Source organism: Equus asinus, chromosome 2, assembly GCF_041296235.1.
Source record: "Equus asinus isolate D_3611 breed Donkey chromosome 2, EquAss-T2T_v2, whole genome shotgun sequence".
In the NCBI taxonomy this organism is placed as follows: domain Eukaryota; kingdom Metazoa; phylum Chordata; class Mammalia; order Perissodactyla; family Equidae; genus Equus; species Equus asinus.
The window spans coordinates 8,657,660-8,685,415 of record NC_091791.1 but is presented as its reverse complement, the minus strand read 5'-3'; the positions used below and the strand labels follow the sequence as shown (position 1 = coordinate 8,685,415).

The window sequence follows — 27,756 nt, the reverse complement described above, 5'->3', positions numbered from 1 at the left end:
CACCTTGAGGGAGAGCAGCCAGAGAGGGCTGCAGTGAGGCAGACATTCCTCCAGACTAGGCAAGGCCCCTCCCCTCTGCGGGAGAGCCCAGCTCCAGTAAGGAATGAAACAGCAGATCTCTCCAGAGAGGGCAAGGCCCCAGGTGGGGTGGGGTCACAGCTCTGCCTGGGGGTTGGGGCTCAGCTCCTGCAGCAGGAACTGGATAGAAGTGTGGGAGCCAGGGCTGGAAGCTACCTGGGCCCCACCCTTGGCCTCCAGAACAGGCGGGAGCCCCCCACTGGGCCCTGCTTACCAAACCAGCCCCAGCCACTCTTGGGTTGGAGAACTTGGGGTAACTGTTGGCATGAGCATGGGGTTTGGAGTATCGGTTAACTCCACAGCAAGACACGGCGTCTGGGCCCAGGCTCCATGGGGGTCGAGCCTTAACTCCTGCCTGAAGACGCCAAGAGCTGCATGACCTCCCCGTGAGCTACCAACTGGCAGGGCTGCATGGGGGTTCCTGACTCGAAAGCATGAACTGCCCCCCATGGGGAAGAGAGGACAGAATCCTTATCCCTACTCATGCACTCATCAGATGGAGACCATGGGGAGAGGGGCAGGCACTGGGCGAGTGAACCCAGGATTAAAACCTAGGCCTTGAACAAGTGACCACAAGATTAGAACTCAGGCCTCAAGCAAATGAACCCAGGATTAGAACCCAGACCTCAGGCAAGTGAACCAGGATTAGAACCCAGACCTCAGGCCAGTGACCCCAGATTTAGAACCCAGATCTCGGGAAAGTGAGCCAAAATTAGAACCTAGACCTCAGACCAGTGACCCCAGGATTAGAACCCAGGCCTCGGGCAAGTGAACCAGGAGTAGAACCCAGACCTTGGGCAAGTGCACCCAGGATTAGAACCTAGGCCTTAAACAAGTGACCCCAAGATTAGAACCTAGACTTTGGGTCAGTGACCCCAGGATTAGCACCCAGGCCTCGGGCAAGTGAACCAGGATTAGAACCCAGGCCTCAGGCCAGTGAACCATTATTAGGACCTGGGCCCCAGGCCATCCAAGTCCGGAGTGTCCTCACTTCCTGGAGCAAGGAGCCCTGCCAGGTGAAATATGGACTCAGTGTGCTGCCTTGAGTCCCCCAAACCGCTGACCTCCCTCACTCTCGACATCGCCTTGTACGGGTTGATGGGTCTTAGGGTGGGCACCTCCCCACACCCCACTCCCCTGGCCCCTCCTTGCCCAGTGCTGGGGCCCATGGGGTCCACCACCAGACCCCAGGAGGGTTCTTCCCAGGAGGATTCCTGGGCCACCCAGACCTACAGAAGCTGCGAGTCGGAGCAGGGCCAGGGCACCTGCAAGTTTATCAAGTCTGGGTGATCCCAGTGCCCTCCCAGAGGAGAAGGTGGGGAAAGAAAGGGAGACAGGTAGGACCAAGGTCCCAGCACTGCCCCCACCCAACACCCTGCTCCCACTTCCAAATGAGGACCAGAAACTACACAGGTTTCAGAACTTATCCAAGGCCGAGCTGGTACCCAGCTCCAAGGACTCAGAAGAAAGCTTGGGAGCGGGGCAGCGCCTGGAGGGGTTGGGGTCTCGCCCTCTTCAGCTCCCCGCTCCCCATCTATCCAGTTTGACTGCACTAAGTTCAGGTCTGGGCCCCAGCCACGGGCCTGGCCCTTGGCGCCCACACAGCCGGGGTCTGCCAGACATCCCCCGGGCAATGCTGTCACTATCTCGTGAGGCCGGGGTCTGCCGGGCTACAGCCAGGCCAGGTGAGCAGCAGACCCCACATCCTCCCACTCATTGCACAACTCCCCTCCCCCAACCACCAGGACAAGTATTAGTAACCCCATTGTGTCCCCAATTGAGGCCCCCAGAGAGCAAAAAACCACCCCACGGTCCTTGTAAGACCTCAGGCTGCAAATCCCTCCCACCGCAGCCAGTCCACGGAGCTTTTGGGAGTTCCGGGGCGGGGGACCTTCCCCCAAAGTCAGAGCGCCGCCTGTCTCCTGCCCGGTGCAGGCACAGGCGACCATCACTGTCAAGTTGGCCGTAGAGCTCTTTACAATCACCATCCCGGCGCGGTGGGTGATCCTCCCGCCGCTCGGGAAGCCTCACCTCTGCTCAGGGAAAAAAAGGGGCTCTAGAGAGGTGCAGGGGGCCACGCCTGGGCTCTGAGAGGGCAGAAGCCATACACAGCGACCCCCAGCAAGCTAGAAGGCCGAGCCCTATAGCCATGTGGAGGCCCAGGAGCCTGAACTGGCGCCCCCACGGCAACGGCACCCGTCTCGGCAGGGAGCGGCCGTGGGAGATTCGTTTCTACGTTTTCCAATTTCCTACAAGGAGATCTTTTCATAATAATAATAAAACAACTTTTACCAAAGCACACTGCACGGTGGCGAGGCTCGCGCAGGCTGCAGCAGCCCCTGGACCTCCTGCATCGCGGGCTCCCGAGCCTGGCTCTGCAGCGCCGGGACCGAGACCACCCGCTCCGAGCCCGGCTCCGCAGAGGCGGGGCCCCGGCAGTGCGAGCCTGGGGCCCCAGCGCACGCGCGCTCACGGTCCTCAGGTCGGGCCACGGGAGCAAAGCTTTGCGGACAGCGCCCCCTGCCGTCCTGCGGCGCCCTGGGCCCTGCGCCTGCGAACGGCTCTGGCCAAACCCCAAAACCCGGCTCCTGGTGTTGTCGAGTTGCACGGGAGGGGGCAACTCGCCACAGCCCTGTCCTCCACCCAAATTCCGAAGCTCCCTGTCCGCACGCAGAATTGGGGCCTCCCGTTTGCGAGGAACTGACTTTGGAGGAAACTAAGTCACAAGAGGATCTTAAAACCCGAGACCGGGCATGGGAACCTCACAAAACGCAGTGGCTGTTTGCTGGCCGTCCCTACTTGAAATCTTCTGCCAGGGGTCTCAGACCCTGGCTCCTCCAGGCCTTCACAAGGCGCACAGAGAGACCACTGGCACTGGGTGCTCACTGGTTGGGGGCTCAGGCTCACCCAGGGCAGGGCAGGGCACCACCTCTAGAGACGTTCTTGGCCGGGGCCTCGCTTTAAGAAATACTGGCCTAATTCAACCCTCATTCCATAAAGGACAGGCAGGCAGGGACTTGCCTGAGGTCACACCACTCCGTGGAGGGAAAAGCTCTGACAGCACAACTGCCACCCCACCCTCATCCCACAGTTAAAGAAACCAGGAGGCTGAGAAACCCCCTATCCCAGCTCTGCCATCGCTGGCCGTGCGCACATGGGCAAGTCCTTGCCTTTCTCCCAATCTCTCAGGTCTGTGTTCTAACACGAAATGATTGGCAGTGGACCCTCCATGATTCTAGAATTCCTGGGGCAGGTGCAGACTCTCACTCAGGTTCAAGTTCAGAGGTCATCCGCTGAAATCCTGCAGCTTTGTGTCCTGTTTGCATAGGTATTTTTAAATTACTCCCAGGAGTAATTAACTTCCAGGTCATTAATAAGTACGTGGCTTGGCACTCAGGAGCCACTAAATTAAAGTGTTTTTGTGATCAAAAGGAAGGCAGAAGAGATTGGGGGCCGGTGGATCTTACTAGCGCCCTTCACTTTTCATCTCACAGAGGAAGATCCACTCGGCTGGCCTGGGAGGAGACCACCAAGATCAGAAGGCACCCAGACCCTCCACCACCCATTCCACAGGAGCCAGGCTGCTTCTGAACAGGCTGCTCTGAGCTGGGTTCTGCCCTACTCCCGCTTCCATTTAGCTCCCATCTGCTCTGCGCTCAAGTATTGTGATGCAAATTATAAAAGCACTCTTAGCTCAGATATTTCATTAACGATTTGAGGGACTGGATCAGTGCATGGGGGAACAAATCTCATTTGCAAGTTAATCAAAATAAAGACTGTGGAGCTAATAAAACTCCTCTGAGCCATTATACATTCAGGAACAATATCTAAGTCCCGAAATGTGTTTTAAAGAGTTTTTCCTAAAGTGATTAAGCTGCTTTAGTGTATATATTATCATTTGAATGGCTCCTGCTGGTATTTTTAAGAATCCCTCCCCCAGGTTGGAAACAAATTGGAATGCTGTTACACACACCTGGGGCCCCTCAGCCTGCTCCTGAGATGAATGGAGGAGCTGCCCCCTCAGTGTCCCCAGCCCCTGGGGCACCTGGGGCTACTTCCTGCCTGCCCCCAGAAGCCTTGTCCAGCCCACCCGGAGCTCCGGGCTCCACCACTTACTGTTTCAATGACCTAAAGCAAGTTTCTTTGTCACTCTAAGCCTTGGTTTCCTCATCTGTAAAATGGCATTAACTGTCCCTGTGGTGAAATACCACTTTTGGAGCAGTGCCTGGCACGTGCTGTTTGATAAATGCTATTTCTTTGAACCACTGCCTCTCCTCTGGGGTTAACCAAGTGGTGCTCAATAAGTATTTTTCAAATACATGTACTGACCAAAAAGTTCAGAGACCATGTCTGTCTTATTCACCAGCAGACTTTCTGTGCAAACCCAGTGCCTGGCAAGGTAAGTTGGTGGACAACACCATGCCCTACACTCAGTATCCACTCATGCATCTATATTCAATATCCAATTTGCAAACCTGCACTATAATCCCCTGGGGAGCGTTTAATATACAGATGTCCAGGCCCTATCTTCAGAGCTTCTGGCGGAACTGATTTGAGGTGGGGCTTGGGCATTGATATTAATTTTTTAAGCACACCAGCTCACCCTAATAAGCAGCCGGGGTTGAGAAGCTCAGTTCTAAACCTACAAGTGGCCCCCACATGGTGTGTCCCCATCGTGTAGGGAGGACACTGGGAATTTTAAATTCCGAGTGCTTGCAATGCACTGTAACTTTGCCTCGTGTATCATCCTAGGTAAATCAGAAGTCTTGTCCCAACCTGTTTTCTTATGTGCAATGATTAGTTTAGATGAGGTGTTCTGGAAGGTCAGAATCCAAAGAACAAATCATTATTGGGGTTTCTTATGGGCCGAATTATGTCAATTCCCCCCCCCAATTCATATATTGAAATCCTAACCCCCAATACTTCAGAAGGTGACTGTATTTGGAGAGCGGGTCTTTAAAGATGTTGTCGACAAAAATAATCCATAACCAATCTATAAATGAAAATTTGGGTGAGTTTATTCTGAGCTTAAATCTTAGGATTATAACCCAGGAGAGTCTTTCCACAAAGGAACAGAGCACTCCAAAGAAGTGGGGGTATAAGGGTGGTTATATACCCTCAAAGAGGGTGTTTCACATATGATTGAAATGTCCCTCCCACAATAGTCACAAGATTGCCCTGTGGGCACAGCACTTGATGGACACAGAAGGTAGTGGTCTGCTATCTTGGTGGGCATAGCAGGAGGCAAGTCTATTGTCTCCAGCTGGGTGGTCACAGGTGGGCGCAGCACTCAGTTTCTAGCCTAAGGAAAGATACTTAATCCTTAAGGAGACGCCAACGTTGGGAGGAGGAGGGAAGTTGCACCTTTATCTCAAGGGCCTTTTGCTCTTGCCATAGGGAATCTCTAAAGCAGATATACAATGCATGCTCAATGGCCTCAGTCAGGCCCTTTTGGAAAGACAAGGTCAGGCCGAATTAGGTTTATACCAAATGGCTTCCTCATATATTCCAATATATCCTATTACTTGCCATTTTTATTTGTCAACGTAGTTAAGTTAAAATGAGGTCATTTGAGTGAACCTTAACCCAATGGGACTGATGTCCTTATAAGAGGAAGAGGTTGGGACACAGACACACAGATGACAGACCATGCGAGAGAGGCCTCAGAAGAAACAAACCAGGCAGACACTTGGCTCTCGGACTTTCAGCTTCCAGAATTGTGAGAAAATAAATTTCCGTCGTTTAAGACACCCAGTCTGTTGCACTTTGTTATGGCAGCCCCAGGCGACTAATAGAGGACTTATGTGCAAAATAGCACCTGGATTATCCTTTCTTTGGACGATTCTGCGTGTGGGCATCCCACACTCTGGGCAGGTTCTCTCTCTCCTTTGGGCCACTGCTCCCCTGCTGGGGGATGGCCAGTCCTATCAACTCTACCCCATCTCTCCTCCTCCGGCTATCACCCTCATCCAGAGGTTCCCCGCCCTCCGGTTGTGTGCTGGAGACTCCTGACAATGCTCAGATGCCATCAGCAGCATCTGCACCATGCGGGTTAGCAACTCACTTACTGATCTACAGCTCTGCCGGGTCCTGGGCCAGCTTTACCTACCCCATCCGTTTTACTCCTCAGACCTCTCCTGAAGACCTCTCCTCATCCCTCTTCCGCAGATGAGGAGAGTGAGGCTCTAAGACGCGCAGCAATGGCTCTGACGTTCCACGCCACGTCTGATTCCAAAGCCTCCGCCTGCTCCCGGCTGCCTGCTACCTGGGCTGTCCATCACACGGCCCCCCACCTTATGGCCGGGAGCCTGGAAAGCGAAGCATGCAGGCCTTCCGCCTTGTCCTTCACTGTCCACACACCCCTGCTCCAGCCCCAGGGGGGCTGGCACACCAGTAAGCACATACTGGGTAAGCAGTCCACAGCACTCACCCTAGTGGGCTTTCCTAAGAGCTGTGAGATCGTCTCTCCTCCATGCATCACTCCAGCCTTCAGCAACCCCATGGCTTCCCCACTTCCCTGCTGGGAATCCCACTCTCCACTGTCATTGCCTGTCTTCCTCCACCCCAGGTTCTAGTCTTCTCTACAGGCTCCTCAGCTTTCTCCTGCAGGGCCATTCTCAAGCTGTCAAAGCCTTTAAACAATTTGAGAGGCTTGCTGATTTGTTAAATTCACCAAGCCTTTAGGGCTTCTCTGATGGCTGAGACTCGCCGACTGCAGACACCGATCTTTCGCCTGAAGGCAGCATCAGCAGGACTCGGAGGTTGTTGGAGATGTAGAATCTCAGGTACCCTCAAGCCCCACAGACACTCACTGAACCAGAATCTGCAGTTTAGTAAGATTCCCAAGACAGGTTCTCAACCTTGACTGCGCACCGGAATCACCTGTGGAGCTTTAAGGGTACCGATGCCTGGTGCCACCCGAGATGCCATTCTGGGTAAGGCCTGCACAGCCCCAGTGATTCTAATGTGCAGCCGCAGGCTATCTGGGGTTCCCAAGCGGGGGGCTCCAGCAGGTTTCGCGGTCAGGCTGAGAGACTGGGACCAGCACCAGGAATACCCCATCCTGTAGTCCAAACCTGGGGTGGAGAACTGGCAGCCTCTCAGCGTTTTAGGACAGACTTCACACTCCAGCTTGCCATGGGTCTCATAAAGACTTAGATCTGTCTGGCCCCTGCGACCTTTCAATCAGAAACATGCACGCAGCCCAGTAAGCACTGCCACGATGGTGTGAGCAGACCCTCCTGTAGCAGCTCACACGTCTAGTCATCAACTCCCACGCTGCTAAGAGGTAACTCATTAGAACGCGGGGTGGCAGGGAGCAACGGGCACTGTTAAATTCAAACATTCCTGCCCTGTGACACAGCAGTCCACATCTGGGGACCCACTCCACAGAAACACAACTGTACAGACACAACCAAAGTGGTCACAACAAGCTTTGTTTAAAGAGTGAAAAACTGGAAACAGCCCAAATGTCCCCCAGCAGGAAATTATAATGTATCCAGGTATGATGAAATACTATCATCATTAGAGAATGAAATAAACTTACAATTACTGACATAGAAAAGCATCCAAAATGCTCTGTTCGGGCAAAAAAAAAAAAAAACCCTCAGAAAATTGCAAAATACCATGCATAATAAGGATACTTTAATAAAAATGGTAAATACTAGTATACACAAGGGAAAAAAGCAATTATTTTGAAATGGGAGAAGGCAGTATTATTATAAGAGACTTTCTTTTTATAATTTCTGTTTTTCCAGAGATTATCAAAGAATCTGAATGCCCTTAGAAAACAGATGAAACAAAGAAAGGTAAGAACATTCTCAAAGAGCTTTAAAACATTAGGTCATCGATAATACTGCAGTAATGGTATACTGATCACAAAATAGACATTGTAAATATAAGCTTTATTTTAAATTTAAAGAAAAACTGAAAATAAACATTTTACAAATTAATCAAAGACTTAAAACTAATTCGGAAATATTAAACATGAATTCTTAATTCAAAATAATGACCTTCATAGAATACATCCTGGTCTGGGCCAATATGAAGTTTACTTAAATCTAGTATTTTATATAAGCTAACCATTAATCTTTCCTAAAATTCAATGATTATGATTTAACTTTATAAGGTTAAGCAAGTCTTCTATATAATACCACATATAACTTTTTGAAATACAAAACATTTATACCAGCAAGGAAGTTATACAAATGTATGTAAATGATACTGAAGGTCTTGATTAAAAGGCTGTCGATATACACAGATGTATATTTCACCTTAGAAAGCACACAGGCACACAAAAACACTTAATCAAATATAGATGCCATTACATTCTCTTATAGTTACGCTACACAGCAAACTGCACGTTTATAAATGTCATTCTATTATGCATGAACTGAAAAATATATATATTAAAAAAAATGTTCTTGAAGACAGGGGAGTGGAATGTGCCTGCATTAAGGGAGAAATGCAGGGGCTTTACAAGACATCAACAAACCGCCTTTCTCCAGCGGGTTCCCAGGAACCAGTGAGAACGGCCACCACACTCAGAAGGACAAGATGGTCTTGTTAATGATTTCCACGGACTCCCGAATCTCATCTTCCTTGATCACGAGCGGAGGTGCAAGCCTGATGATGTCACCGTGTGTTGGCTTGGCTAGAAGTCCATTATCTCGAAGTCGCAGACACACCTTCCAAGCATCATAATCTAAAGAAAGATGGCCAAACATGCACTGATCAAAGATAAATGTTTAAACACTCCTCTACAGTGTGCATGGGCACGGGCAGCCTGGCCAAACAGAATTCCCAGTACCAACTTGAGACAGGCAGCTCGGGCTGCAAGCTTGCTGTTTGTTCTTATTAAAAATGAAAGTACTTTAGGGCTGGCCCCGTGGCCAAGTAGTTAAGTTCGCGCGCTCCGCTGCAGGCAGCCCAGTGTTTCATTGGTTCGAATCCTGGGTGCGGACATGGCACTGCTCATCAAACCACACTGAGGCAGCGTCCCACATGCCACAACTAGAGGACCCACAGCAAAGAACATACAACTATGTACCGGGGGGCTTTGGGGAGAAAAAGGAAAAAAATAAAATCTTTAAAATAAAAAAAAAAAGGAAGTACTTTGCAGCAAGTGCCTAACTAGGTTGGAATGGTATGATCAGACATATGGTTTTTATTAGTTTTTCATAAATGAGAAAGACCAAGCAAAAAAATTATGTGCTGAGGCTGCTGTATTAATTACATGAGGAACCAAGGTAAAAAGAATTTGGGTATGATACAGATAATTAACTGGCAGAGAATGAGCAATATTCACCACTCAGCGAACACAACACATTCCTAACATGGATTTGCCTCCTGAGCTCGTGGACCTAGACTCTCCTTATTTTACAGCATGATTCTCCACCCTGGCTGCACATTGGAATCACCAAAAGGGCCCCTGCTGATGCTGGGGCTCCACCCCAGACCCATCAAATCAGAATCTCCGAGCAAGGACAGGCTCAGACTAATTTTTTAAAAAGCTCCCCAGGTGATTCTAAAGTGTAGCCAAGGTTGGAATCACTGCCTTAAAAGGATTATCGCAAGAAAATCCAGCAAGGAACCCTCAAGGCTTACAAACGACGCACTAAAACATCAAACACTCGATTAAGTGGCAGCTGTGGTTATTTCTATGACCAACTGGTTGTTGGGTTCCTCTGTTCTAGACTGTTGACTGACCTCCTATTGACCGAGTCTTTTAGGCAGAGTATCATCTTGTTACTGCTGCTCCTGCCGCCTCTACAGATATGCAAAGTACTAAAGTGAGGTGGGAAAGCACCGGGAAGAGGAAACAAAGGGAGAGTGCTCTGTGCAGACTCACTAACAGAAAAACCCTGACTTCGCCCAGTGCTGCATAACCAACCTCAGGCAGGATAACAAATGACTGAAAGGAACAAAAATGGAGCAAATTAGTTGAATGTGCCTTTGCGCAGGAAAGAGCTATCTTTTTAAGACCATTAATATAAATCAGATGATACTCTGCCTAAAAGACTCGGTCAATAGGAGGTCAGTCAACAGTCTGGAACAGAGGAACCCGACAACCAGATAAAGCACCAATGGTGTTCAGGTCTTCCTATAAAAACAATACTTTTTTTTTTTTAAAGATTTTATTTTTTTTCCTTTTTCTCCCCAAAGCCTCCCAGTACATAGTTGTATATTCTTCATTGTGGGTCCTTCTAGTTGTGGCATGTGGGACGCTGCCTCAGCGTGGTTTGATGAGCAGTGCCATGTCCGTGCCCAGGATTCAAACCAACAAAACACTGGGCTGCCTGCAGCGGAGCGCTCGAACTTAGCCACTCGGCCACGGGGCCAACCCCTATAAAAACAATATTTTGAGTAAAATGTTATGTCTCCGTACCTTTGGTTTCTCTGATAACAATAGCATTTAATAATCCTTTCCCTCTTACGGCAGTGACAATATCAGAAGGTAGCTTCATGAGTTCATTTCTCAAGACGGTACCCATTTTCTCTGCATTTTCAACAAGGTTTTCTTCTTCCAAGACCTATGTTTAAGGAGAAATTACACAAATGTTGAGATTGCCTTTTTTGATGTTGTTCTTGGGAAGGGAACGTGAACTGTAAGGGAAGGAAGCACACGATCGGATGCCGACGAGAGTGACTTCACGTCCGTTTCTATTTCTCTAAGCCTCTCCCAGTTTAACTTCGCATTAAATGTACACCAGCTCAGACAGAACCTTGCTCTAGTCACAAATCCATCATCAGTCTGATGTGATGGCAAACAGGAATTAAAATTTAATACAACTGGTATATTTTCTTATTAGTTGAATAAATCAAAGAACTAAATATATTTTAATTTTTAAACTGCTACAGAGTTTCCTTCCCTCCCTAAAAAGTCCATCTTTAGAGATTACATAATAATTCTATGCCTTTGGCAGACACTTAAGGAATAAGTCTAAAAATGTTCAAATCCACATTTTAAAAGAAAAAGCCATGTGTGCTACAGCAGAGGCCCGACAGGCCAGGCTCGGTCACACAGTGAGCTCTGCGAGGGCCAGCCAGCGCTACGGCCCCAAGGCCCTAAGCCACCTGGAACCTGGGAAGCCTCCAGAGGATTCCTGTCTACCTGGCCAAGGCTAAGTCACTGTTTGAGACTGCCTTGTCCCTAAAACCTTTCCTCCAGACTCCATGCCCCACATGCTTGCCAATCTTATTACATTTCTCCTTACACCTATGGCTCGGACTTAAAAGTCACTTCAACGCCACCTAGAGGAATGGGTACCACATGGCTGCATCAGTTTTTACCTCAAGGGCTGCAATGGCCACTCGGCAGCCGAGAGGATTGCCACCGTATGTTGACCCATGCTCCCCTGGTTTAATGGTCAGCATTATTTCATCATCACACAACACCGCAGATACCTGAAAGACAGAGAAGTCAGTGCTAACCAAGTCATGTCTCAGACTATTCTTTTTTTTTTTTTGCTGGGAAAGATTTGCCCTGAGCTAACATCTGTTCCAATCTTCCTCTCTCTCTTTTTTTTTTCCTCCCTCCACAAAGCCCCAGAACATAGATGTGTATCATACTTGTAAGTCCTTCTAGTTCTTCTATGTAAGCCGCTACCACCACATGGCTACTGACTGATGAGTGGTGTGGTTCTGCGCTGGGGAACCAAACCTGGGCGGCCAAAGCAGAGTGCTCTAAACTTTAACCACGAGGCCATCAGGGCTGGCTCAAACTAACTACTCTTATGTTTAGCACACCAGGAACACAAATATATATGAAGCTGATATTACGTTTGACATAAAGCTTCAACAAACAAGAGCTACACATCTGCCATCTTAACTAACAGTGACAAACTGAGGAACACCCCAAGAGTACAAGTGCATCAGGCATACTTCAATGGCACAGAACAAGAGCATTTTTGAATTAAGACAAAAGCTATTTCTGCAATGATGGAATTTAGAATTCTTTCCACTTTCAAGGTGAAATGCTTTGTTTAACTGCTTAGAAAACAACATTCCACACTTTAATACATCAGAGCCCTCTAATCCAGCACCAGCACTACCTCTGAACAGCAAGCTCAAGAACAGAACTACAAACATCAACTTTTCCCAATCTATACTTGAATCATTCATGGTTTTAAATTAGTAATGCTGTGTTTCTGAACAATGGAAAAAACGTGGAGGCCTACAGGAGTACTTAGGGGGTAAATGTTTCCATTCCAGTCCAAAGCAAATGTTGTGGCAGATTCTAATGCCTGCTCAACTCTTCAGTTAACATTTACTAAGCAGATCACCCTAGGGAACTCTGAAATGTTTTCATTATATATATTTCAGGTGACCTAGAGCACACTAAATAAAACCAAACCATTGGAAAATATTATTGTCAAAATCAGCTGACGTAAAAATATCTTAAGGATACATTTCAGGGGAGTAGGGAACAGAACTCACAGGGTATAAGCCACCAGAAAGTGCCTTTCCAAGAAGGACTATATCAGGTCTGACGTTTTCATGATCAACAGCCAGCCATCTACCAGTTCTGGCCAATCCCGTCTGTATTTCATCAGCAATAAACAGAACCTATTGGAAAATAACATAATTATTATTATTTTCGTTTCCACCGGGAAAAGAAGGACCTCTATTTTACCTTTCCCCAAACAAATCTGTCATTCTGAGATTCCCTCGCATTTGTGAAAACATTTTAGCAACCTACACAACTTCAACAGAATTCTATGAAAATCCTGTAGACACACCAATTACTCCCTGTGTCGGCCACTCTCCCCAGAGGCCCACTCTGCACTGTTCTACGTAGTGGAAAGGCACTCGTGCTAAGTGAGGGTTTTGTGGGGGGTTTTGGAGATAACTACTCTCTGGGAACAAATTAATTCACTTATTTATTCCATAAACATTTAGTAAATATTTATTTCTTATTAAATATTTACTAGCTTGGTGGGAACAGGAGCAGAGAGCTTAAATGTCGGAGCAGAGGGATACAACAAGGGGTCCAGGAAGGATCACAGCCCAGGCTGCCGGGGAGGAGGGGAAGGAAGCACAGGGAGGGAGGGCCGGGCAGTCCACAGCTTGGCCAGGGCCAGGGTCTGGCCAGGCTCCAGAGCCAGTAAAAACCTGGCCTCCGTGCAGACTGCTGATAGAGAGCACTAGAAAGTTCTGAAGCTCTCAGGATGACGTCTCCCTCTAGTGGAAAGGTGATGTAATCTTTTCATTTATCCTACTAGCCAAACCCTAAAGGATGCAGGCAGGTGGGAACAGGGACAACCTGGTGCCTGGTGCAGAGCTCTCGCACGCCTGTTAGGTAGCCTAGATCCGGAACAACAACACCCGCTTCACCCTGAATTGGTTCTACCATGAATGCGGCAACATTTGGATCCTGAAGAGCACGCTACAAAAAAATATGAACACATTTTAGTAACTTCCTTTCTAACCTACTTGGAAATCTGCAATCTCATACACTGCATATATTTTCCTGTTAAGAATAAGTATGCAAATCAAGTTCTCACTAATTTATACTCTGACTTCAAAGTATAACACTTCTGACTGACACGCGATTACCAGAAGCTCCAAATACTTCAGCTTTAACCTCCTCTAGCCTGCATTTTCTAACATATAGTCAAATGTACCGCAAAGAAAAACTAAAGAAAATGCCCTTTTTAAAAGCCATTTTATGTGAATCTTTTTATATTACATGTCCTCTACTACGTGATTTTAAAAAGCTGGCTGAAAACTGAGTGATTTTGTTTAGGAGAGTAACTGAACAAGCAATATCTGAGTTAATACTTCTGCAGGACGCAAATCTCAAGTGACTGGCTGGTCATCAGGATTACACCATGGAACCTGGAAACTAACTGACCATTACAGAGAGCAAGTCTGAAATCTTCTCAGCCTAACTTAAGACAGATCTTCATTACAGGCACATATTGTCTATTTTTAATTCATACATTTAGCAAATTTAATTTCTATAGACTATGAGCTAAAACATCACAACGTCAGTGAGTACCTCAAGAGCAGGCAGATCGTTATATGGAATGATTTCAAAACCTGGCATAAATGGTCCGAAACCATCGTAACTGGTTGGGTCTGTGGAACTGGAAACAGCAGACAATGTTCTACCCCAAAAGTTTCCAGCTAGAAGTGAAAAATAAACAGCGATTATTCCAAACAAACCTCCAAATTTAATAAGCATTGTCCCCCAAAAATACCTTAGGAAGTTTTTTGGGGTTTTTTGGTTTTTGGTTTTTTTGGTGAGGAAGATTGGTTCTGAGCTAACATCTGTTGCCAATCCTCCTCTTTTTGCTTGAGAAAGATTGTCCCTGAGCTCACATCTGTGCCAGTCTTCCTCTATTTTATATGTGGGATGTCACCACAGCATGGCTTGATCAGCAGTGTGTAGGTCCACAACCAGGATCCAAACCTGCAAACCCCAGGTTGCGGAAGCAGAGCGCACAAACTTAACCACTACACCACAGGGCTGGTTCCAGGAAGTTTAACTTTTAAAATACCACGGGTTTGCTTTAGAGAGCCTCCAGCGAGCCTCCACTTGTTAAAACAAAGTCTGATATTAAACACCATGGTTCATATGACCACTAAGGTCTGGCCTTGCAATTACTATTTCAGGCACTTGTCTGCTGAACCTCTGACTGTAATATATGGCCCTGAGGATAGATACTTACCTTTTCTTCCAACAATCCCGACCCCTAACAGCTGAGGCGTTCGACACATGCTTTTCTAGAGATGGTGCATTTATGATAGTGATATGAGAAAGATAATATCCTTCACAGAGAATCAGCAGTTTTCCTTTTAAAAATCCAATACTACAGGCTAACTACCCTACAGGACGAATTTTACATTTCTTTTGGAGAAAATATCCTCAGGTAATCCAAACACTTTCAGTTTTGCCTTCCTTAATATTATAATCTTTTATGTCTAAATGACAGACATTTGCCTTTATTCAGGAACATTCTTTACTCATTAATTTATTGAATTAATGAGTTGGATTGAGGACCTCCTAACTGTTAGGCACTATTCTGTGTCGGGGATGGAAAAGTGATGACAACTGGCAGGCACTCTGCCCTCAAGGAACCTGGATTCTGGCAGGGAAGAAAACACCATAAACCAGTAAAGGGCACAAACGAGATCCTTCCAACTGGGTTCAATTCAAGGACAGGAAGAAACATGCAGGATAATAGAGAGGTTGGGGGTTCGCCTACGCTTTATTTTTTTAACATCTTCCCACCACCTCCGCCAGCACCAACTCAATGAACCCAGTACTGAATTATTGTACTGTGGCTTCACAGCATCTCTAAATACCACTCTTGCAAAGCCTCTCTAACCTGTGAGCAATCCCCACTTTACTTGTCCACAAGCAACAGCATACTGATTTTGACCAGGCATGTTTAAGAGAAAATGCACCAATGACACCATGAGCCTATTTGCTCTGCTCCCTCCAGCCTCAGGGGTCTCATCCTCCGTAGCTTACCCTGCAGGAATAAGGGACTTACAGCTGGGGACAGTCTTCTCTGTCTCTCTACCCCAGACTCACCAGCTTCTCTCAGTACTCAGGTGAAAACACCTTTGCACCCTTTCCTAATATGAAAGAGACTGGATACAGTCTGTGAGAATTCAAATCACTGGAAATGCCATTTTTGTTTACGAAACAGTTATGTTGTCCAGCAAGTAAGGCAGAAGATTCCAAAATGGCAGGTCACAGAGCTGTGCAAAGATTTCTTTTTTGGGAATACTAATCTATCACCCCCAAATACCAACTATGGCCTCTCAGTTGAAATCTGGATTCTATTATGTAGTGGGATTTATAATTTAACTGTATTATTCACAAGGCAGAATATTTAATGATTTCAACTATCACAACAATGAATTTTGACTGTGTGCAGTGACAAATTCATATATACTTTATGTTTTTAAAAATTAAAATCAAAGCTTTAAAAAAGTCAGAACCTATCAATTGAACATCATTATAAAGATTCCAAAAGTCAGATTCTATCATCTCAATTGAGTTTCAGTCTCCCTAATCAGTATTCAAGTCATTCCTCTCAACCATCCCCAGAAATACATCCAAGGGCAAACTCAGCCCTCCTCTTCCAACAGCTTCTAAGAACACGATACAATACATCAAACATTAAGATTCAAACTTCCCATCACACCTAGGACATGACTTCACTCTAACATAACCCAACCTCAACGACCTAACAAAAATCCTCCACCAGTAAGACCATCTAATTACCCAGAAAACTACTATTAAAAAAACTGGATAAGTGAATGGGAAATAAATCACACAGTAACTCATTTTAGGGAAGGAGGAGTAGGGAGCTATTTAGGAGAGAAAAATCTTATATATAAAGAAATACTTGGAAATAAACCCAAGCAAAGGAAATCCCTCATTAAGTTTATGAAACACTCAACAAATATGTATGAGGCGAACACATTAGAAATACATAATAGGTAAATTAAAGTGGCAAGCAACATTGTATGTTTAAATCATGTTGAATTTCACATACCTACAAAAACCATCTTTGCTTTGTATTTCGGGATACCCTTGACGGTATATCCCCATTTACGAGCAAGTTTGCAAGCGGTTTCTCCAGCCTCCACTCCTACCAAGAGAAAATGTTTCAGTTTTAAAAATGTTTTAAGTTATCAGAAAATAATAAGATCATATTCTTAGCTATTTAACAAAAAAAGGAAACATTTTACCTGTATTCATAGGGAGAACTTTATGGTAGTTGAACAGTTTCGTAACAAACTCTTCGTATTCACCGAGCACATTATTATAGAAAGCCCTAGATGTTAACGTCAGTTTGTCTGCCTGAGTTTTCAGAGCATTCACAATCTTCGGATGACAGTGCCCTTGGTTGACAGCACTGTAAGAACTCAGGAAGTCAAAATATTTTCTGCCTTCTACATCCCATACGTAAATACCTATAACATATAAGGAAAATCGTTTTAGAAAATTACTAAATTACATAAAGTTCAAAGATTAAGATACCTAGTAAGCCCTATGAATACCTACACAGGAACTCTTATTTAATACAGAATTGTGGTTTAAGACATGTTTTAGCTCAAGCATAATAAACTCTGGTTTATAAGGAATTATATTTTATCTGTCCAGCTTCAAATTACACATTTAACAAGAGTAGTATAACATGAAAAGATTTTATAAACTATAGAGTGAAACTTTTAATCCTAGAAAACTGGAGTTTGGAATTTAAAGGCAGAAGTTATACATTGCAAGAGACTATAATTAGTTGACTATAATAATCAACAGAATGGAAAAAAAATTTCAAAATCATAAATCTATCTGATAAGGATCTAGTAACCAGAATTCTTACAACTCAACAATAAAAAGACACATAATCCAATTAAAAAATGGGCAAGAACAAGGGGCTGGCCCGGTGGCACAGCAGTTAAGTTCGCACGTTCCACTTCGGAGGCCCAGGGTTCACCGGTTCGGATCCCGGGTGTGGACATGGCACCGCTTGGCAAGCCATGCTGTGGCAGGCGTCCCACAGATAAAGTAGAGGAAGATGGGCACGGATGTTAGCTCAGAGCCAGTCTTCCTGAGCAAAAAGAGGAGGATTGGTGGCAGATGTTAGCTTAGGGGTAATCTTCCTCAAAAAAACAAACAAGAGCAAGAACTTGAATGGACAATTCTCCAAAGGAGATACGCAAATGACCAATAAGTACATGAGAGGATGCTCAACATCATCAGTCATTAGAGAAATGCAAATCAAAACTACAACGATAACATCTCACACCCATTTTCTTTTTTTAAAAAAAGAAAACAAGCATTGATAAGGATGTAGAAAAACTGGAGCTCTCGTATATCGCTAGGGAGAAGGTAAAATGGTATAGCGGCTGTGGAAAACAGTTTGGCAGCTCCTTAAAAAATTAAACATAAAATTACCACATGACCCAGTAATCCCACCCCTAAGTATATACCCAAAAGGAGTGCAAGATAGTTGTTCAAATAAAAATTTGAACATGAATCCTCATAGCAGCACTACGCACAATAGCCAAAAGGTGCAAACAACCCAAATGTCCATCAACTGATGAATGGATAAACAAAATTCGGTCTATACATACACTAGAATATTACTCAACCATAAAAAGCAAGAAAGTATGAACACATGCTACAATATGGATGCACCTTGAAAACATGCTAAGTGAAAGAAGCCAGACACAAAGGGCCAAATATTGTCTGATTCCATTTATATGAAATATCTAGAATAGGCAAATCCATAGAGACAGAAAGTAGATTAGCGGCTACCAGGCTCTAGGAGGAGGGGATGGAGAGTGACTATTTAATGAGTATGAGGTTTCTTTTGGGGTAATAAAGAAGTTCTGGAACTGGCTAGAAGTGTCGCACAACATGCAAATATACTTAATGCCGCTGAACTGAGTGGTTAAAATGGTAAATTTTATGTTATGTACATTTACAACAATTTTCTTTAAAAGTTGACTATAGATGTTAAAATGTAGTGGGAGGCTTGACACCTAACCTTTACCATGTGCCTAACTCACTGTCTTAGGTGCTTTTGTACTTCTTCTCATGAAAAGCTCCCTGTGAGAGTGCTACCATCCCTGCAGTACAGAGATAAGGAAACAGATGCTTAGATTCATAACATGCCCAGGCTGGCACTCATGGAACCAGGACCCGAACCCAGGCAGTCAGATGCCCAAGTCCATGCTCTGCTGCTATAAGTGAAGAATATTTTTGCAAACCAAACTGTTTCCAAATTTGTAATATATAAATCTAGATTTTCCTTTGTTCAAAAGGAGATTTATCTATATGACACTACTGGCCCCAAATAAAATACACGTAAATGACAAAAATGTTTAATACCTTACACATCATCTTCTGGCCCAAAGCTAAGTAATATACTTAGGTTTTATTTGGTTAAGGCTGTTATTTCAAAATGTAGATTGAATCACCATTTGGCAACTATCAGTAACCACTTATTCAGGAAAGAATCGCTAATGGATGCTACAAGTGTGAGTAAGTTTGATGAGTAACAGGGTATTTGCAGTCTCAGACCATGACCCCACAAGATATTTAAAAGGGAAGAATAAAAACTTTGCTGTGGAGAAGCCTGGCAGACACTACCTTACCAGACAACCCCAAACTGAGGTTCATTCCACAAAATGATTGGCCCATACTCTTCAAAAATATTAGGTCAAGACGACAGAGACTGATGAATTGTTCTGGACTAAAGAAAACTAAACAGACCTGAAAACTGAATGCAACCCATGATCTGAGATTTTCTTCTGCTTTACAGGACAAAGATGAAATGTGGATCAGGGCCGCAGATTAGATAACAGTGCTGTGTCAGTGCTAATTTCCTGATTTTGATAATCACACTGTTGTTACAGAAGGGCAAGTCCGTGTGTTTCAGGAAAGACACACTAAGTATTTAGGGGTAAAGAGGCAGCATGTCTGCAACTTCCTCTTAAAGGGTTCAGGAAGAAACTGTAGTGATTCTGTGTGTGTGTGCACACGTGCATGCTGTGTATGTGTGGAGAGAGAAAGAAGATAAAGCAAATGTGGTAAAATGTTAGCACTTGGGAAATATGGGTGAAGAACAAAAGAAAATTCTTTGTACTACTCTTCCAATTTATCTTTCCTTAAATTTAAAATTATGCCAAAATAAAGGAAAAAAAGGATAGCAATATTATAGCACTTTACTTATGTATCTTACATCCCTCCTGGCAAGGTCTAGCATGACAAAGTCTGAAATGAGTTCATCTTTGTACTCCCCAGAGCACCTAAGAGCAAGAGCTAGGCACTCAATAAATGTTGAATTAACCGTGTCTGCAATATAGAAATTAAGTGCATCTGGAAAAATGTATACTGAGAAGACATAAAAGCAATTTTTACAAAAGGTTTCAAGCCAAAAAAGCAGGGAGGGGTGATTAGATTAATTCAAAATGTACCTTTTCCTCTCTCCAGGGCTACAGGTAAAGGATGGTAGTTGTGGGCACCATATTTAGATTCCCGTTCAAAAATGTAATCAGAGGATGGAGGGCCTTGGACCGTTTTTTTAGTTGCAACAGATGTAGCAGAAGCCACTGAAGAATGAACTCCACGACGAAGCAGGGCAACAGTCTGCAAATGTGCTAGTTTGGAAAACATCGCGTCCTTCAAGTAGGAATATCACCAACCTGTCCAAAGAGAAGAGCAGGCATTAAGAGTAAGACTCTTCCGGGGCCGGCCCGGTGGCGCAGCAGTTAAGTGCGCACGTTCTGCTTCTCGGTGGCCCAGTGTTCGCCGGGTCGGATCCCGGGTGCGGACATGGCACTGCTTGGCAAATGCCATGCTGAGGTAGGCCTCCCACATATAAAGTAGAGGAAGATGGGCATGGATGTTAGCTCAGGGCCAGTCTTCCTCAGCAAAAAGAGGAGGACTGGTAGTAGTTAGCTCAGGGCTAATCTTCCTCAAAAAAAAAAAAAAGAGTAAGACTCCTCCCAGAGTGATGTATGTCAAATCATTACATACGTGTTGAGCATTTACCATAGTCTGATGAAGAATCATGAAAATGAGAACTGAGACCTAGCCCTTGCCTTCGGGAGGCTTGAAGGCCAAAAAAGGGAACAAGCATGTCAACATTTACAGTAAGACCTGACAAGTGCTACAGCAGGATGTGCACAAAGTGCTACAGGCTAGAAGTCCAAGAGAGCACGTGAGGAAAATGAGGAAACCATGGATCGGAGGCCAGGGTTGACTCTTCCCTTACCCTCCTCTGCACGCTTGACCGTTTTATAACAAACACACACACGCACTCACTCTTTGTGTTAAGTCCTCAGTGCCGACAGCCCACCAAGGACAGGGAACTCAATCTGGGGGGTGAGGCAAGGCTGAAGAGCAGAGGACTAAAGAGTTGGCACCTGGCCCTGTAGACTGAGCAACCACCCGACAGGCATTTAGCAGGAGTGCGAGACCTCAGACAGCCAGGACTGTAGGGCAGAGACGGGAGGAAAGGAGACAAATCAGAGGGGCAGCCTGCCAAGAGTGGTCACGGGGACGGGACAGAGGCACTGAGAACCACTCTGCACATCACCCTCTCCCTGTGTGTGAGGAGGGAAGAAACTACAGAAGAATTTGGTTTCTACAAAGATATTAGGGTGATCATTTAGTAAGGTACATAAACATAGAATCACTACACTGTACACCTGAAATCAACATAAGATTGTGTGTCAATTATACTTCAATAAAAACAAAGATAACAGGGACCATCCTAAAGGAAAAAGAGCACGTGGGGAGAGGAAAAAGTGATTTCTTGGGGGATGGGAAGGCTTTCTAAGTATAACACCGAAAATAGAAACTACAAAAGGTAAAATCTATTATTTAGCCACAAATATCTAAAACTTCTGGAGGTCAAAATTATCATAAACAAAGGCGAAAGGCAAAAAGACTAGGAAAAACATGTTTTGTAATCTATAATGAATAGCCTCTGAAGAGCTTTTACAATAAGTTCACCAGAGCAAAACATGTATATATTACACATGGTATATGTTATATAATTTTATAAGTTAAATAAACTATATATTACACACACATATACGAAATGAAAACGGGCAATTCCCAAAAGAAACAGTCTACTCTGCTAGGATGGTTATTTCTATAAAACTAACCCCAAAAAAACTGCAACACAAAAGCAACTGTTTAAAGGAAAAAAAAGGTAATTAGGAACTAGAGAACATCAAAGTACCATAAGCTAAGAATTTTAGTAATAAAACCTAAACATCACTGAGCAAATCGGCATTTACTTGCAGTGTGTATATTTCAGAGTCTCAGCTTCTCTCATCCTGTCACTACCAGCCATACAACTGGCCCCCTCCACAGTGCCTCCCTTACGGTTTTGTATCCAATCGCTACATTAATAGGCATGATAAGCCATGAAGTAAAGACTAAGCTATAAAAGAAGTTAAGAATAAAAAGGCAATTGGAGAAAATGCATAGCAATCATAGCGGGAGGGAGGGTTTTTTTAAAAGATAAATTCAAGATTAATAGAAAATTGCCAACAACTAGGTATACTTAGTATGTCTACGCTTATTTTTTTAAAAAGACTAGTGAGTTCATGTTTCAACAGAACTCTATCAACAAGTCAAACTATGCATAATCTTCCAGCACTCACTCTGAGCTGCCAAATTAGCAAAACTTAATACTCGGAGCTTGGCTTACTTCCCTTTCAATTTGGCACGACCTAGCAAATCCAGTATGCTCAGGAATCTGCAATTACTAAACAAAACCCAGCACTCTGGTTTGTCAAGACTCACCAGCTATCCGTTCTTCCCACGGTTCCAAATAGAATACAGATTTCTAACCTGAGATCCAGGGACAGTCTTCAGAGGGTCCAATAGCTACTGAAATAAAATGCAGAATTGTATGTATAAGTGTGTTTTTCTAAGGAAAAGGTCCCTAACGTTCACCAGATTTTATTTCAAGGATGTATGTATCAACAATTTAAAAAGGTGCATGAGAGGGGCCGGCCCGGTGGCGCAGCGGTTAAGTTCGCACGTTCCGCTTCTCGGGGGCCCGGGGTTCGCTGGTTCGGATCCCGGGTGCGGACATGGCACCGCTTGGCAGCCATGCTGTGGTAGGCGTCCCACGTATAAACTAGAGGAAGATGGGCACGGATGTTAGCTCAGAGCCAGGCTTCCTCAGCAAAAAGAGGAGGACTGGCAATAGTTAGCTGAGGGCTAATCTTCCTCCAAAAAAAAAAAAAAGGTGCATGAGAATCATTAGACTGAAGATAGCTGCTAGCAAAAACATCTAGTACTAGACAGAATCTCCCCAAAATACTACTGCTAAGTCTAAAACATTGATTTTAACTTTATTTCTCTGGCTCTTTATGTTCTATTAAGAATTAAGGCTGTATTTGACCAACTAAAATTAAAACCACACATTAATTTTTGCCTTGATCAAATTAACAATAAAACATGGCACTCCTTAGTTTTACTCTAAACTGAAACACTTTCTTAAAAACCTTGTAGCCACAATAAAAGCCTTAGAAATGTTTGTACTCTTAGACCAGTAATTTCACTCTCAAGAGTCTATCCTAAAGAAACACTCGGGAATGGGGAGAAACATTCATGCATGAAAGATGTTCAACATGAGAACAGTTCAAAATAATCACATCCATAGTAACATGTTGCCATTTAAAATAATTACAGTTTTTAGTGACATGGAGAGATGTTTTAGGATGTTTAAGTGAAGAAAACAAAATGATATATGCAGAATGTTCAACTCTGAAAAAATAAAAGGAAAAGTATACAGAAAGGCACAAATAAGTTCACTGTGGTTATATTTCTACTATTCTGTACTTCCCACATTTACTAATGACCATGAATTACATTTATAATCAGGAAAAAAGTTATTTAAAAAATTATTTAAAATGAAATGAAATGTAGCATAGTGGTCAAGTTCACGCACTCTGCTTCAGCAGCCGTGGGTTTGCAGGTTCAGATCCCAGACAGGGACCTAGCACTGCTCATCAGGCCACGCTGTGGCAGCATCCCACATGAAATGGAGGACGATTGCCACAGACGTTAGTTCAGCGATAAACCTCCTCAAGCAAAAAGAGGAAGACTGGCAACACATGTTAGCTCAGGGCCAGTCTTCTTCAAAAAAAGAGAAAGAAACAGTGTCTGCCTAGGTTGTCACATTAGACAAAGAGAAAGCTTAGGCAACAAACAAAACAAAACTAAGAAAAAGAAACAGTTTGACAAGCTTGAGAAAACCGGTTGTGGTTAAAAGAAACACAAGGGACATAGTCAAATTCTAAAATAAAAACTATTCTCTAAGATGATTTTGCTATCAAGGTCTGCAGGTCTGCGAATTCACTAGAACCAGGCAGAGAGGCACTAAAAAAAAAAAAAGCACTAAAAACTCTCTAACTAGTATCTTTTAAGTTAATTACCAGGCTAAAACAATATTGCAAGTGAAAGGAGTCTTTGACATTATCTATTTTCAACATTCTCATTTTATACAAGAAGTTATTTGCTCAACTAATTTGCAACAGAAATGGGACAAAATATCCATTTATCTGCAGCCTTCAGGCCGTCTTATTAAAGATAACTACAACTTACTGACAAAATAGTCACATTCAAAACATCACTAATACTCATCCTTAAGGTTTTTAAAGACCAACTCTGGATAATTAATCCTACTGGGAGAAGTCCGCGGTGGCCGGTTGCCTGCTGACACGTACTAGAATCTTGTAAGCACTTTTCTATTAAAGAAGCTTCTGTGTTCAAGTTACTGTGCTTGGCACTACACAAGAAATATTAGAACAGAATTAAGATGGGCTTAAAAATAGCCAACATCAATAATTCCCTCTTCCAAAAAGGCTTGGAAAACCAGGAGAGAAGAATGAAAAGTCCACAGAGTTTGCAGACTAGCATTTAAATTCTAGCTGGGGCTCTCAAGAGGATGTTTTTGAGCTTCCATTTCACCATTTGTAAAATGAGGTTGAAGCCATTCAAGGTCATCAGGGAGGATTAAGAGATAATGATAAGGGCCAAAGCTAGCACAACACGGCTACTCAATTAGTTCCCTTCCTCCTGTAAATTCATAATAGAGTTAGCCAATTTCTGCCATATAAAAATCAACAGTATCATGGTTTCTTTTTTAAACTGGAGGTTTTTTCTTAAAAGAAAAAAAAGTTTTCTAGTGATAAAAAATTACAAACACAGACAAGAAAATTAGCTGCAATTCCATATTTAGGAGATAACCATCAACTTTTTTTTTTCTGTGTATAAATACTACACACATTAGCTTTTTTTCCACACTTCCCTATAGAATTTACCACATAAGACCCACCTGAAGACTTCCAGGAACGTTGCACAGACTCACGTCACAGGTCCTAACCACTTCAGGACACTTGTTTTCATGCCTGTCCCCCTACCAGAATCCTACTAGGCTCCTTAAAAGGACAGTAAGTGTGTTTTAACATTGACTTTGCATAAACAAGGTTATTCCTAAATACACTTAGAACTCCTGAAGGAGTCAAGGCAGCAACAGAAAGTCAGCAAGTCCATCCAGGGAGAAGATTAAGTCCCCCATCCCTGATGGAGCTGAGTCTAGCTCCAGAGGCTAACATTCTCTCAGACGTCGCCAGGAGGAACCACTCTTTCCATGGAGAGTTCACACCATTAGATTTAACGGCCTTCAAGAGTCCAATAACCTGTATACTATCTGTGACCATTCCAGGCTGCTGTCCTACATGTAAGCCAGGCCCACACCCAGGTCCCGGAGAAGGGCATACATTGCTATTGACAACAAAAAATTTAACACTGAATGTTTTCAGTAATCCACATAATGAACAAAGTTCTTCAAGCTACTTTTATTCCCTCCTGTCTAATCCATCCTGTCTACATGAGAACATACCTAAAATAGAATTTCCATAAAAGCCTGCATTTTTAAGAGTTAATGTAGTGTACACTATGAAATACTAGCTTTTAAAATCACTCTAAAAGAAAAACCAGTGCAAATTCATCAAAAAGCCACTTAAAATATTCCACTTGAGGAGTAAATCTGGTTTTACTATATTTGTCAAATATTTACTTTTCTGGAGGTAACCATTCACAAATACAGTCCATTTTTAAAAGTTCTGCCCACAAAAGTTTTTTGGCTTTCTTTTTTACGTAATCTGGCTAAAATTCAACTCAAGTGCGTCACCGGCAAACACCTGAAGCATTACTATTGGAAAAGGACTGGCTCGGCTACACCACACCCTCCACACAGCTCCAAATTTGGTCCATCACTATTTTAAAACATATGAGATTTAGCCCATCTCCAAGAACTCAGTAAAGGGCAGAAAACATGGACACAAGTAACTGTAATAAAGGCAGACCATAAGGGGAAATACACATAAGACAGCCTCTCTGGGGCTGGCCCAGGCCCAGTGGTAAGTTCACGCCCTCAGCTTCGGAGGCCCAGGGTTTTGAGGGTTGGGATCCTGGGCGCTCATCAGGCCACGTTGAGGCGGTGTCCCACATGCCACAACTAGAAGGACCCACAACTAAAAAAATATGTACAACTATATACTGGGGTGATTTCGGGAGAAAAAGCAGAAAAAAAAGAAGATTGGCAACAGTTGTTAACGCAGATGCCAGTCTTTGGAAAACCAAACAAAAAAAAAGATAGCCTCTCTGAGGGGAAAAAAAACGCCTTTTCAAGAACTTTTACTATTTAAAGTTATACTGAATTTTTTCAGGATGCAAAATTAACCTTGAACACCACGAAAATCTGTAAACTCAAAACAATGAGTTTTATTTAAATTTTGTTTTTATTAAAAGATTCCACTTTCATACTTGGATCTTTTCCATAGTCAGGAGCTAGATTCTCTGAAGATGGAACCAGGATATTCTAATGAAAGAAGTCTACTGTGTGTTTCAAGTGGCTAAGTAAAGAACTTGGATTACATACCTAAAGAACAAGTTCCGGGTTCAAACTGGGAGATCTACGTTACCCACAGGAACTCTTACAATTCCAAAGAAGAGATTCAGAAATGAGAAACCGGAGATTAGCAGTTTCTTAAGGTAAAGCCACTTCATTCTAAAGTCACTCTTTCTTTTTCCCCTTATCAGAGGTAAAAAGGAACGCCAAGAAGGTAAGAGAGAGAGTGACAAACGGAGGACACCGAAGGTCACCGAGAACAAGTGTCCCAATGAATTCAACCAGAATTGACTGATGCTCAGCATATTGCAAAGGAACGCTAAGGATGAAGTCTTCGCGCTGAAAGCCCTGTTGGCCCCAATCCCCTGACATCGTCAAAGTAACCTGCACCTTACTGTAAGGTAAGGCTCTACTTCCCTGATTTTTTATTTGGACAAAGGCGGGGGGAGGAGGGACGGCGTGGAAAGAGATAGATTGGGGGAGGGGAGAGATGGGCAGGTTGGCTGCAGGGCCCAGGAGCTGCCCAGGGGCACTCGGACCCCCTCCCCGGAGTCTCCATAGGCGCCCCCCGCCCTGTAACAAAAGCCACCGTTCACTGAGCAGCTCCCCGCATCCACAGTGCACGCTCCTTGCGGACCTCAGGAACCCAGGGTGCCCGCGGTGCCCGCAGCCTCCGCCCCAGGCGCCGGCGCCCCAAACTCCTCCTTCCCGGACACGCGGAGGCGCGCGCGAGGCGCTCGGGGCCGCGGCGCGGGGGCTGCGGGCCGGGAGGACTGCGGGCCGGCCCCCACGGGCCGCGAGCCGAGGGCCCCGCCCGGCGCCGCCCGCTCTGGCAGGTAGTGCTGCCACATCCACAGCTTCGCTCTGCCTCCCGCCGCCCCGCCCCCCCGGCGCTGCGGACCGGGATGCGCCGCGCCCCTGCCCGCCGCGGCTGCGCGCCGGCCCGCGGGACCCGCCGCCGGCCACCTCCCCGGGCCGCGGAGGCACAGCCCACCCGCCCGCCGAGGCCCAGCGCGCCCCTCAGCCCGCTCCCCGGAGCCCCTCCCGGAGCCGCCCGCCTCGCCGGCCGCTGTCGGCGGCGCCCCGGCCCCACCCGAGCCCCCGCCCGAGCTCCCGCCCCGCCGCGCCGACGCGGGTACCCGGCAGCGCCTCCGAGACCGGCGGGGACACGCGGCGCCGTCTGAGAGATAGCGGCAGTGACCGCGCGTCACGGAGCTTAAGGCGCGGCTTCCGCCCCGCCCCGCAAGACGCCCTTGCCGCC

General features: G+C 45.0%; 1 protein-coding gene and 1 long non-coding RNA gene across 25 annotated transcripts in view; both read right to left on the bottom strand.

The window, feature by feature from the left end:
* Window positions 1-2,543, bottom strand: part of LOC106841591 (uncharacterized) — an 84,118-nt gene extending 81,575 nt beyond the window's left edge. For 7 of the 8 annotated variants that reach the window (XR_011493281.1, XR_011493284.1, XR_011493283.1 and 4 more), the window contains exon 1: window positions 2,371-2,530. This is a non-coding gene — a long non-coding RNA (uncharacterized lncRNA). Of the gene's footprint in view, window positions 1-2,370 lie in introns of all 8 variants that reach the window. The other variant, XR_001400675.3, reaches the window with a different exon arrangement.
* A 5,420-nt stretch (window positions 2,544-7,963) lies between these two features.
* Window positions 7,964-27,756, bottom strand: OAT (ornithine aminotransferase). Of its 17 annotated transcripts, none has more exons than XM_044749214.2 (13): window positions 27,635-27,678; window positions 24,918-25,020; window positions 22,373-22,456; window positions 20,879-21,048; window positions 20,029-20,256; window positions 16,792-17,016; window positions 16,596-16,691; window positions 14,081-14,208; window positions 13,343-13,465; window positions 12,517-12,645; window positions 11,371-11,484; window positions 10,466-10,610; window positions 7,964-8,782 (listed from the first exon to the last, which is right to left on the bottom strand). In XM_044749214.2, the coding sequence occupies exons 5-13, from the start codon at window positions 20,225-20,227 to the stop codon at window positions 8,622-8,624; spliced, it is 1,320 nt and encodes a 439-aa protein (XP_044605149.1). In that variant the 5' UTR covers window positions 20,228-20,256; window positions 20,879-21,048; window positions 22,373-22,456; window positions 24,918-25,020; window positions 27,635-27,678; the 3' UTR covers window positions 7,964-8,621. The 17 variants fall into 17 exon arrangements, with proteins under 17 accessions (XP_044605149.1, XP_044605112.1, XP_044605096.1 ...); XM_044749177.2 differs by having other exon boundaries at window positions 22,373-22,459; window positions 27,635-27,671; XM_044749161.2 differs by lacking the exon at window positions 20,879-21,048 and having other exon boundaries at window positions 22,373-22,459; window positions 27,635-27,713.